This window comes from Scomber scombrus, chromosome 19, assembly GCF_963691925.1.
Source record: "Scomber scombrus chromosome 19, fScoSco1.1, whole genome shotgun sequence".
Classification (NCBI taxonomy): Eukaryota; Metazoa; Chordata; class Actinopteri; order Scombriformes; family Scombridae; genus Scomber; species Scomber scombrus.
The window spans coordinates 16,360,008-16,371,494 of record NC_084988.1 but is presented as its reverse complement, the minus strand read 5'-3'; the positions used below and the strand labels follow the sequence as shown (position 1 = coordinate 16,371,494).

Sequence of the window (11,487 nt, the reverse complement as noted above, 5' to 3'; positions counted from 1 at the left end):
GTTTGAATCCATTTAAATAATCATTCCTTTTCCCCTTCCCATGAAGTCATGACAGATCTAACCTCCCTGGATTCGTCAAAGCAGCCGTTTTACTGCATTGATCTCATAAATCATGTCACAAGAAATTACTGAGTACTATAAAGATTTTCTGTAATCATATTCTGGGTCTAATGTATACTTTTTTTACTGAGGTTCAAATCCGGTCTAGTGTTTACTATAGTGAGAGCTCAAACTATCCTAGACAGGTAAGTAAATAGAGGTAGATTTACCCTCACAGCCTTGACCGTCCTCGGACAGTTGGAAGCCAGCATCGCAGCTCCTGCAGGTGTAAGATCCTGCGGTGTTCAAGCACAGCTGGCCCAGGCACACGTTAGCCACCAAGCACTCATCCACATCTGGATACAAATACATGGAAACATCATAACACAGATTACCATCTCTGGCTTCAAATAAATAGAGCCCGCCAGTTGTAATCAGTTAGATCAGTAATCACTGGAGCTAGGAATTACAAATGTCGCCACCTTCATCTTTCTAGCTGAGCTATCTGCAGAACATTTGCCTGACATCATCATGTTCTATTTGAGGGTCAGTGTCTCATTTTGTTGAGCAGGGATCAGACGTGCGGTGCCAGAGGCGAAGGGGTCCAGGATCCAGCCATGATGTGATGTCTAGGAGGTGTATTTTGGGATTTTGAGCTCAGATGATGGGACTCTGGCTTGGAGCTGTCACACCTGATGCTGTTTACATACAACCTAAGCCAGCTGGGAACATGGGGAACATTCTCCTGGCACAGTCACTCTGAAACGCGACTCTGTTAGGTTTGGAGGCAAGGCCCGGCACGTTTGGATGAAAGAGGATACTACACTCACCTGTGCGAAAGAAGACAAATATAACAAACCACATTCCTGCACAAATACGACCAAAAGTCTCACCGTCACACTGTTGTCCATCCTCAGAGACTCTGAAACCGGGCTGACAGACAATACATGTGAAGGAACCCTCTGTGTTTGTACATGTTCCCTGGCGGCATGTAGTGGGCAGCAGACACTCATCAATATCTGGTGTGAAACAGCACAGACTATTAGACATTTATTTCAGGACAGGCAATGACAGCCAAGAACCAATATTCTCAACAGCATCAATATAAGATACATACAAATGTTACGCAGGGGTTCATTTAGATTTAGCTGGTGAATAAACTAACCTTCACAGAGCTCTCCATCATATGAAATTTTGTAACCTGAAGGGCAATTCTCACAGGTGTAAGAGCCTTCAGAGTTTAGACAGATCCCGTTGGCACAGGTCGTCAGAGACTGGCACTCATCGATGTCTGGGTGGAACACATTGACATAGGCATGTTTGGACATCACTATAAAACTGACACATTTCTGCTGTAAAGCAAATCCAAAGAGTTTTAACTCTGTCTTAAAAAAATACTCCAATGAGATGAGACTAAGGTTTTTTACTGTATAAGGAGCACAGCTGGAGATTGATTACCTTCACACCTCTTCCAGTCTGCGGACACTCTGTAGCCAGCTTTACACCTGGTGCAGGTGTAGGATCCCTCTGTGTTGGCACACACCCCACCTTGACACAAGTCTTCTTGGGCACACTCATTCACATCTGGAGACAAAAAGACTCTAATTCACCACAACTGGGAAGAAAAGTCGCTAATTACCAGTGTTTGTCGACAATTGCAGCTCAGTCTAAATCAATAGCGGATTTCATACCTTCACATCTCAGTCCATCAACAGATGGTCCAAACCCAGGCCTGCAGTTCTGGCAAGTGTGGGATCCTGCTGTGTTGATGCAAATTCCCACGGGGCACACATTACCAGTTGCGCACTCGTTGACATCTAACAAAAAGAAATAATTTGCAGACATTATGCTGCTGTCAAGAGCTCCATGAGCTGAGTAGTATACAGTGATGAGTTACACCCAATAGCTCTAGATAATCCTTTGCAGACCTTCGCAGGCTTTACTGTCTGAGGTGACTTGGTAACCATGGCTACAGGTGCATTTGTGGGTGCCGTCCAGATTGACACAGCGTCCATGGAGGCAGACTCCAGGGAGCACGCACTCATCCACATCTGGAAAGAAGGTAGAGGGGAAGAAAAGGGAGCCTCAGAAAATAAAAAGACAACTGCTAACTCTTTGTAGCCTGTTTATAAACCTCCAATGGCTCTGCAAGGCTTCTGTAAAAGTACTGTGGAGAAATAGTTATAGGGCTATTACTTTGAGACATTAATAATGTCTTATCTTTTGACTGACAGTTACCTTGGCATGTGTTGTCCAGTGTGAGTTTGTATCCTTGGAAACAGTTGCACCTATAGGAGCCCTCAGTGTTGACACACCTACCACGACCGCACACAGTTTGGTTCAAGCACTCATTTACATCTGGGAACAGATGGGGTCAGGACAGGACACAACATGCACAGTGTGAGTATGTGATTTTAGGTTTAATCTTGCCAAAATTGCAAGGGTTAAAACACAAAAAAAAAACACATTTTCTCACTGAAAGCTAGCTATACAGATAGTTTTGGTTTTGTTTGTCAAGGTTTTGAGATATTGGCCCGTAAGATTTTCAGACAAACACAATTCACTATAAGATCCCTGTGGGAAAATTTGCCATTGCTATAAAGAAGTGTATACAAAATAAAGGTTGCAGTGCAGCAGTAAAGGGGAAACGATTACAGCATAATTAGCGTGCAAAATAACAGCAGTCATTAAATTGCATCAGTGCACAGACCCAAACCTCATTCATGAAGGCCTTTTATTGTTTGGGGCAGTAGCTGTCTTTTCCACTTCATGAGTCAGAACAGTTGACCCAGGAATTATACTCGTGGAAAACTTCATGCAAAAACATTATTTTATAGTGGAATTTATCAAGTGTTAACAAGAAGGTAAAGGTGTGTGGAGAGAAGGCAGTCTGATGATGTGAGAGTAAGAGACAATAAAAAATAGCAGAAGGAGGAGGAAGGGAAAACGAGTAGAGGAAGGGAAAGTAAGGAGGTGGAGAGAGGACGTTACTGTGAGGTGATGGACACAGCCAAAATACAGTGAAAATACTGCGAGAGAGTCACAGGCTAGGTTTTGTTTGGCCATCCACGGGTACTGCCAAACGTCTGTCAGTGTGGCCCAATACTTTGTTTCTGCAATCATCCGGCATCTCTCAGGCCTCCGCGATAAGCCCTGACAAGGGAATGGAGCTGTTTTCTCTATCACGCCAGCAATTAGGCTTATCCACGATTCAGCCAATTGGGCCCAAACTACTGTGCTGCTGTCAATTGACTGAAGAAAATACTGGAAACCATGCGCTCATGTTGCCTGTTTATGTGACTCCCACATTGCCAGACGTGTACTGTAGGCCTGTTAGCAGTCTGTGTGGACGTTCAGAGTGAAAATATTTACCTAATGTTATCCCTCATTTACAAGGTTCCTCTCAGTTACTATTTATACACCACAGATTTATACAGACTGAACAATATTAGTGGGCTGACAAACAGAAACTAGCTAAAGTGGTGTTTTCTCTGGAAGCAAGGAAAGCATGAGACTTTAAACACGGGCACACATGCCAGTGATTTTCTTCCATCAGACATCAGGCTCCCTGAAAAATGACTTTTAAAGAAGAACCAGCAGCTTTTAAAGTACATTTCCATATTTTCCTTAATTCAGTCTCTTTGCTTTTCACATTTCTGGAATACTGAAGCCAGAAGCTTGGGTTTCTAAACAAATTAGAGGGGTGCAAGGTCATAGAGAGGGGATGTGGTAAGTAACACCAGTCAGGCTGTTATGTAACTGGGCCACTTTCTGGTTGGGAGCTGCTAGCGTGTTAGCTTAAACAAAATACACACCGAATGTAGTTTGTTGGCCATGTGTGTATTCAAATCTAATAATCCGCAGTACGCGTTTTACAGTGGATCACAGACAACAGTATGGGTGAATGAGAGAATTTGTTTGTGTGTTGAGACCTCTTCGAAGTGGGGAATTGACCCTTTGACCTTCTCATACATCTCCTGTGACTGCTGGGCCCTCTAACCTAGCCCAGCAGTGGTAATAAAGCCTCGTTGGCCTCCGCTGGGCCCAACAGTACAGTGGCCAGAGCTCTCCAACAATAACATGCTGTTTGTTCAAGGCTGTGGCCAAGAGAAAATATTTGGACTCTACCAAATTGAAGTATTATCAACAATCTTTTTACGGGGGCCAGTGATATCGAAAGATCAGCAATAACACGGCAAACGTGTTTAAACAATATTGGGAATATGCAGAGGCTGCTGGGTGGAGGAGTTGATATTTCATACATCGAGACGCTGAATGGACAGAGAGGGAGGATAACTGAGCCCGGCCCGTGCTATATAGCCATCATCACTGTGGTTTTGGGCTGTCGTTTGGGCCCACAGTGGACATAAAACATCAAATGTAAAGTCTTTTGAAGCAAAAATACATTTTATTTTTTATAATTTTTGTACACATCAGCAGCCGGCATGTCCCTTTGAACAAGAAGCTGCAATTCAGTGAAACCAATTCAGCTTGAACTATTTGGTGAACTGTGCTTCACAGGCTGTCAGCAGATCATTAACGGCACGGCTTGTTGCCATGTTGCCTTGGTTATTTCGGTGATGCCAACTGGGAGCAGCAGCTTTGCCTACGTAAATGTTACCTAATACAGTTTCTACATCGTTAGAGGGGAACCCAGCTTATTTCCATGCAGTGGCTGGAAACACCCTTAGGAGTTTGGGAAAGTGGTGGCAGCACTATGTGTGTGGGGGTTGCCTTACCCACGCATCTTTCACTGACTGGCCTGAACCCTGGGCTACAGGCCTGGCACTGGAAGGAGCCAATAGTGTTGACGCAGACACCGTCGGGACAGGAACTAGGATCGCTGCACTCATCTACATCTGCACAGCGAGAAGAGGGGACAGAAAATAATATATAAATAATTTGAATCAGCTGTTATCAAAACAATGCGCACATCCATGGAGGAGGGGGGTGCAAGGTCACAAATGCTAATATATACAAACTGAAGTGGACATAGTTTTCTTCCTAGCTCAGACGAGAGGAAAATCCAACGGGCTAAATCAACTCATGGCAGCAAACAAATAGGTCTGGCTAGCATATTGCTGTTATGTTAATTTGAGTTGTGTGTGTGTGTATGCTTCAAAGGCTGTGTGTATGCATGCATGTCACCTTCGCACTGGCCTCTCCAAGACTTGGCGTAGCCACTGTTGCATTCACAGGTGTAAGATCCTTCTGTGTTGATGCATTCGCCATTCTGGCACTTGTTGGCCATACTGCACTCATTAATGTCTGCCCGTTTGAATGAAAACCAAGGAAAATGGAAAAGAAAGTGACTATTGTGTTCCACAGCAATAATTAGGGCAGGATGCTTTTTAAATGAACAGCGTTGACAGACAAGAACCTGCTGTCCTCTAACAGAGCGCTAAAGAAAGCTAACCACAGCTTGTAGTGTCTTTCATCCATTAGGAACATTATATTTACTGCGGTCATGTGTGCTATGTCTTACCTTGACAGAACTTCCTGTTCTGAGTGATCACCTGGCTGTAGCCGCTGTGGCATTGACAGGTGTAGGAGCCATAGCTGTTAATACAGCTGCCCTTCCCTTCACATGGGTCATCCTGACACTCATTCACATCTGCAAAGGGAGACAGAGAAAAAAACAGAAGACAAAGAAGGAGATGAGTTTTAATGCAACATTATATTGCAGTTCTATTTCATCAGCAGAGACTGTTCACTTTCCAAGCCTTGACTTGGGAGCTCCTTTACTGTACAAGCATTCCTCAGTGATGGGCCTCAGCCCAGCCGAGTGCAGCGTGGCCAAGGCCTTCTCCGTGAGGTAAGGGATCACAGCACCGTGGCAGCTCTTTGGATGGCCTGTACGCTATTGTCAGGCATCACAGAACAGGTCAACATAAACAAACGGATCCCTTTCATTTTGGCTCGCTTCATTTCTCAAGGCTTCTGTGCCGTGTAATGTTTGGTGTTGAAGACTTGCTTGCACTGAGATGATGATAGACGAAGCCGCCAAGGCCTTTGGTGTCAGCATGTGTGTGTTTGTGTGTTCCCGCTTCTCTTTGAGTGTCCTACCATTACCTCTGTATTACTAGTCCTCTTTGCTTACCAATGCAGTTGGTCTGTAGTGCACTGAGCTTGAATCCAGGATCGCAGTGGCAGGTGTAGCCAGTTTGCACAGGAATACATTTCCCATGACCGCATATGGTGGGGGTAATTGCACACTTGTCAACACCTTAAAAAAGACCATAGAAAAACCAGAGATGTGCACAGTCAATACTCAGAAAACAGACAATATTGTTAACCTACGGTTACGCAACATCACAGACACTGCAAAAAAAGAGAAGAAACTGCATTCCACTAACACATGTTACTCTCCATGGGAACCGTCTTGCTGTTTTATAGGTGGGGTCTTGGATGAGAGGACAGGTTTTACAGCACTGTAGCGTTCTAACAGGTGGTATGGATGGCTTACAAAGAGGTCGGCGAGAAACAGGTCATGCACGGTAGAGCCTAACATTACTGTTGTTCTTGTCTTTTTCCGTCCAAATGGACTGTGCTAAAACAGAGACATGAAACTGGGCCCCTATGTCTGACTGAGGAGGAAAAAAGGGACTATGGTTCTCTCTATAGGATTACTAAAAATTATCCTCACTTCCTCCATATCTCTATCACTCTTTCTTTCACTCTGCCTGCCACCCAAACACACTTTTTTCTGCTCTTCCTACATTTTTCATAAATCTGGCTTCTGTCCACTCAGGATAGCCTTCCCCTTCCAAGAGGCACACTTTTTCTTGGTTTTGTGCCCTCTCACCCTCTGTGCAGCACGACATCTTCAAGCCAACTTGGCTTTGAGAAAAGGGGTCAAATAAAAGCACAATACAAGCTCCTCGGGGTAAACTCTGGGTAAGCCTACAAAAATGTATTATAAGATGCGCCTGTGTCTGCCAGGAGTTGACTGAGAGCAGAAAAAATGAGAGTTTTATGCTGCTGTTGTGCTCTTACACATGGAAGTCATATAGCTCCCCACCCAACTGTCATTTGGGGTTTTAGATATATATTCAGTGAGATGGGACAAACCCATTTTTAATGTGTCTTACCTGTGCCTGTGGCTGTAGCTGCACCTGTGTTGGTTGTTTCCCTTGAATCTGGCCTCAGGTTGTTGCTGGTGGAGTCTGGAGAAGTTTCTGTTAAGGGGAATAAGGGCAGTTATGAGGTAGTGGGTTAGTACGAACAGAGACAACCACTGATGCACAGAATAAGTTCTCTTTCTCTACAACCTAAGCCATACACTGCTTCTTTTCCCAACCACTATTGCCTTGGCTATCACTCACTGAGCAGTTGTATAAAAAATGATCTACACTCTTCTCCAGGCTAAAAACAGCACACGACTGGACTCAAGTAAACCTTCACACTTTATTGTCAGTGTTTTCACTGGCGCAAGGGCAGAGCCGGCACAAGGACTGAAACTGCCACCGCTGTGCAGGAGTGAGCAATTTATATAAAATACATCACGTCTGTGCCTGACTGAAACTACAGCAAATCACTGTTAGCCCTTGAGCTTGTAGATGCTAAATCAAATCACAAGAAAGCAGATAAACGAGTCATTGCTCTTGTTAATGCTGAACAGGTAGTATCACAAGAATAAAGCCAAAAGAACAAATACCTGGATATTTCAATGGTGAGTCAGTCACAACAGCTGGCTAGAAAACAAGGAAATATCACTTGTTAAAAAAAGATTTTGGTCATAGCACTGCACGCTCATTTTCATAAAGTAAATGTCTGCATTTGTCTTCATATTCAGAGCTAATTGGTTATGTGCATCCACCAAAATGTGGTCTAAATAAGTTATGTAATCATAACAAACCCTCCAGCTGAGACAGCTAGAGCATATCGTGCTAAGATAAACATTTCAAAAGTATGTGCCAAGTGTTTGACAGGGAGAGAGAACTTACCGGACTCAGAATTTCCACATCTGCCACAAAACAAAAAAGAAGAGGGAAAGTTTATCAGTAGCAAATGCTGACATTCAGTTCATATTAACAAGAGCCATTACTGACTACACAAAACCAACATACACAACAACCTGTGATCTCATTAGGCACTTGACTTGCAGCTTTGGAGGTCTTTATTTCCAATAAAACAAAGCTTAGGGCATATTTATCTTCTGAGCCAGGCAGAAAAGGCTGCATCTAAAAGGTAGTGCAGACTATTGGCCAAGGAAAAATGCAAAGAAAGGCGAGGAAATAGATATCTCCGATAATGAAGACAAAAATCTATAAATATTTACAGAATTGTCTTCTCATATAAATCAAAATGTCACAGCTGTGCCAATAAAGTATCTCACAAGCATTGAATCACGGAGATACATTTTCAGAAAATCCCGGAGATTTAGATGTATGGCCAGTGTGGATTACTTGTGTGTATTGCTTTGATACTCAGAGGGGTTTCACTTTGATGGATGGGGGACATGAATACTACTCCGAATACGTTCTGTTCTGGATCCAGCATTTATTTATGGAGATCAAAACATCCTGTTGATGTTTGGATTCTCACAAAATCCTAATCTGTTTACATCCTGTACAAAAGAAATCCCGTTGGGTAATAATTCTGCTGCATTGCATAGTTCATGCCAGGGGTTTGTGGTAAAAATATTTAAGTGGTTAAGTGAATGCCATGTTTGGATGACTCTGAGGCCTAAGTGCATAATATGTAAGGGACATTCAAAAGAAACAACTATTCATCACTTTGCCATTCAAAGTAAACATTTACCAACCTTAAAGTCAACTTGGCAGAGATGTGAGGTACCAAACATTTTATTCTCACCTTCTGGTTGTCTAGGTGTCTCTTCGGCTGTTTGGACGGTATGATGGGGCTGCTGTGGAGTGAGAGGGTACTGGGGTGCTTGCGGGGTCTCTGGATCCTCAGGGTATTGTGGTACTTGTGGAGTTTGTGGGTAGCTTGGATACTGTGGCCTGCTGGGCAGCTGCAGTGAGGGCTGGGAGGATGGAGGCTGAGGATAGGTGGGGCTCTGTTCCTCCCGAAACACTCCTGTGTTCTGCAGATCACCATGTTCCAGCTGTCTGAGAGAAATCTGCACATCAGAGCGCGAGTAGGTATATCCATGACCAGCTGGACAGATCTCCTTGAAATGGTCTGCATTGTAGGAAACACACAGCAACAAACAATAAACCACAGAAACATCACTTCTGTATCCTGCTTTTGGACTCCTAAAGCTAACACGAAACACTGTCAGAGCGTAGTTGCGATATTCCTGCACAGGAATGATGATTGATATTTCTGTCTGATGTTACCATAAGCCACCCGTGTAATACTGTTATGTTGAGCATGCTGTGATTTACTGTATGCTGTGAATGACAAGGTCGGATTTCGGTTATTATTACTGCAGACCTAGCTAGCTGGTGGGCCAGTGACAGCTGTCACAGAGGACTACCAGCAAGGAGATTTGGAAAGGTTGGGGGATATCTACACACTCAAACAAATGAGACATGCCAGATAGGGAAGTAGAGGATCATGTAATACCAAATGACCTTTGAACTCTTTGGTGTAAAGGTATGCGAGTGAGAGGCTAATGGAGGATTGGCTCGCTAGATAAAGGGAGGGAGACTGCACCTCTTTGTGCCTGAGCCTAGCAAACCTCAGCGATGGTGAATCCATTACAAGTGAGAAGCTCTGTGTCCCCTACCTGACCTGAAACCAGCAACTCTACGCCAAAAGAGTCTGGAATAGAGATATGAGTAATGACAGATATGTGGTTGCTGTAAATGCTTGTGTAAATGCAGGAAATGTGGATATGATAGGCTACTGAATGATGAATTTAAAGTGGGGGGAAATGAGGCTATATATGATCAGGAGCCACATCAGAGGAACTGGAGTAAATATGGAATGAAAGTCAGCAAGCTCCTGTTACTGAGTCACAAGTAATGGGCCTGGCTGCTTTGTTCAGAACACAACTCTAACAGCTTGTCAGGACGTACAAAAGCCAGGGTCCGAGGAATCAGAGGCTGTGTATCTGTGTACTGTGTCAGTCCTGGCTGAGCAGCACCATGGAGGTCTGTGTCTGTGATATCTGATCTATGACAATCCCCATGAATCATTGGCCAGTACAGACACTCCATAAAACCAGCCTGTTTCTCTCAGAGACTTTGAAGATTAGATCGGTATGAAAAAAAAAACTTACTTCCCATGTTTCACTTGGCCAAGCTATTTATTTCTGCTGTGAAGCTTTGCCGGTCTATTAGTGGGGTTTCTCTCTGAGGGTTGGAGTGATAACACAAGACTGACTCCCACTATTATGTAGCCTCCAAAATATGAAAACTGTTATGTGTTTGGTCCTTTTCCACTTCAAACACATTTGGTTATTTTGAACTGCTTTACACGCCTGGCAGACAGCAGAATATGACTGAGTGGTAAATACTGTTGCCTGTGCTTACACTACTATTGCAAGCCCTTGCGTAAGATTACATGTGACATTTCATATATGCAAAAGCGTATAACCCTGCAAAATGTTTTTCAGAGTAATGTACAGTTCAACCAGAAACTGACTTTAAGTTTTCAGATCAAGGACAAGCCTTGAATTTAAACTCTGTGTGCAGTTTTTGGTGGTTATACCTGATCCTGGCAAAGGGCAACGATCACACCCAGCACCCCAGGCTTTGCCCACTCGGCTGCAGCAGCAGATCTGCTTGGTGATATGCTGAGAAAGTGGCAGAGAGCATGTGCCTGCTGACAGTGATCTGTAGCAAAACGCCCTCTGGTCTGACACCGCCTTGTCCGCTGGAAAGAAAGTTGATACATCCATCACATGAACCAATGCATAGCAAAATGGTCTCAACCTTAGATTATGTGATATGATTGACAATGAGCAGTACTTACAGACACAGTGGCTCCTGGCAGGGTCTAACATGTAGCCAGGTTTACACGTGCACCTGTAGCTTCCTTTGGTGTTGAGACATTCAGCATTCTTACAGAGCCCAGGCAACAGGCATTCGTTGATGTCTGTGAAATATGCAGCACGTCAGTCATGTAATATCTAGTACATTCAGATTATGGAAATACGATGAAGTCATGTTTTAACCCCTGACATGAGTTTTTTGAACTCCCCATGAACCCCAATGACTAAACTTGATACAAGTATCAATATCGGATTAAGGGTTCTCAGCGATTTCAAGCCTGCAGACCGGCAATGATGTAAGGCTTCAGAAATAATTTACACCTTGAAAGGTGACAAAATATTGCAATCGATCATGCAGTCAAATCCACCAGCTGCCGGGAGGCAATGAAACATGGAAACTTTTAGGTTGCACAATTGTGTGAAACCAAGGAGGAGTGATGACACAAGGGAAACACGTGCAAACCAGAATGCACTCAAAACTGTGAGATACAGTACCATAAACTCTCAAAGCTGCAGTAACTTTGACTTCGAGAGCTGCACAG

At 43.8% G+C, this 11,487-nt stretch overlaps 1 protein-coding gene across 1 annotated transcript in view; it reads right to left on the bottom strand.

Moving 5' to 3' along the window:
* Nucleotides 1-11,487, bottom strand: part of LOC134000590 (latent-transforming growth factor beta-binding protein 2-like) — an 82,041-nt gene that overhangs the window by 19,379 nt on the left and 51,175 nt on the right. The window contains exons 10-26 of the mRNA XM_062439977.1: nt 10,927-11,049; nt 10,663-10,827; nt 8,857-9,186; nt 7,986-8,005; nt 7,697-7,733; nt 7,131-7,217; nt 6,140-6,265; nt 5,525-5,653; nt 5,188-5,307; nt 4,779-4,898; nt 2,278-2,397; nt 1,968-2,090; nt 1,731-1,856; nt 1,498-1,623; nt 1,205-1,330; nt 933-1,058; nt 270-395 (exon numbers count right to left, since the gene is read on the bottom strand). Coding sequence (XP_062295961.1) covers nt 270-395; nt 933-1,058; nt 1,205-1,330; nt 1,498-1,623; nt 1,731-1,856; nt 1,968-2,090; nt 2,278-2,397; nt 4,779-4,898; nt 5,188-5,307; nt 5,525-5,653; nt 6,140-6,265; nt 7,131-7,217; nt 7,697-7,733; nt 7,986-8,005; nt 8,857-9,186; nt 10,663-10,827; nt 10,927-11,049 — 2,130 coding nt within the window. The remainder of the gene's footprint in view (nt 1-269; nt 396-932; nt 1,059-1,204; nt 1,331-1,497; nt 1,624-1,730; nt 1,857-1,967; nt 2,091-2,277; nt 2,398-4,778; nt 4,899-5,187; nt 5,308-5,524; nt 5,654-6,139; nt 6,266-7,130; nt 7,218-7,696; nt 7,734-7,985; nt 8,006-8,856; nt 9,187-10,662; nt 10,828-10,926; nt 11,050-11,487) is intronic.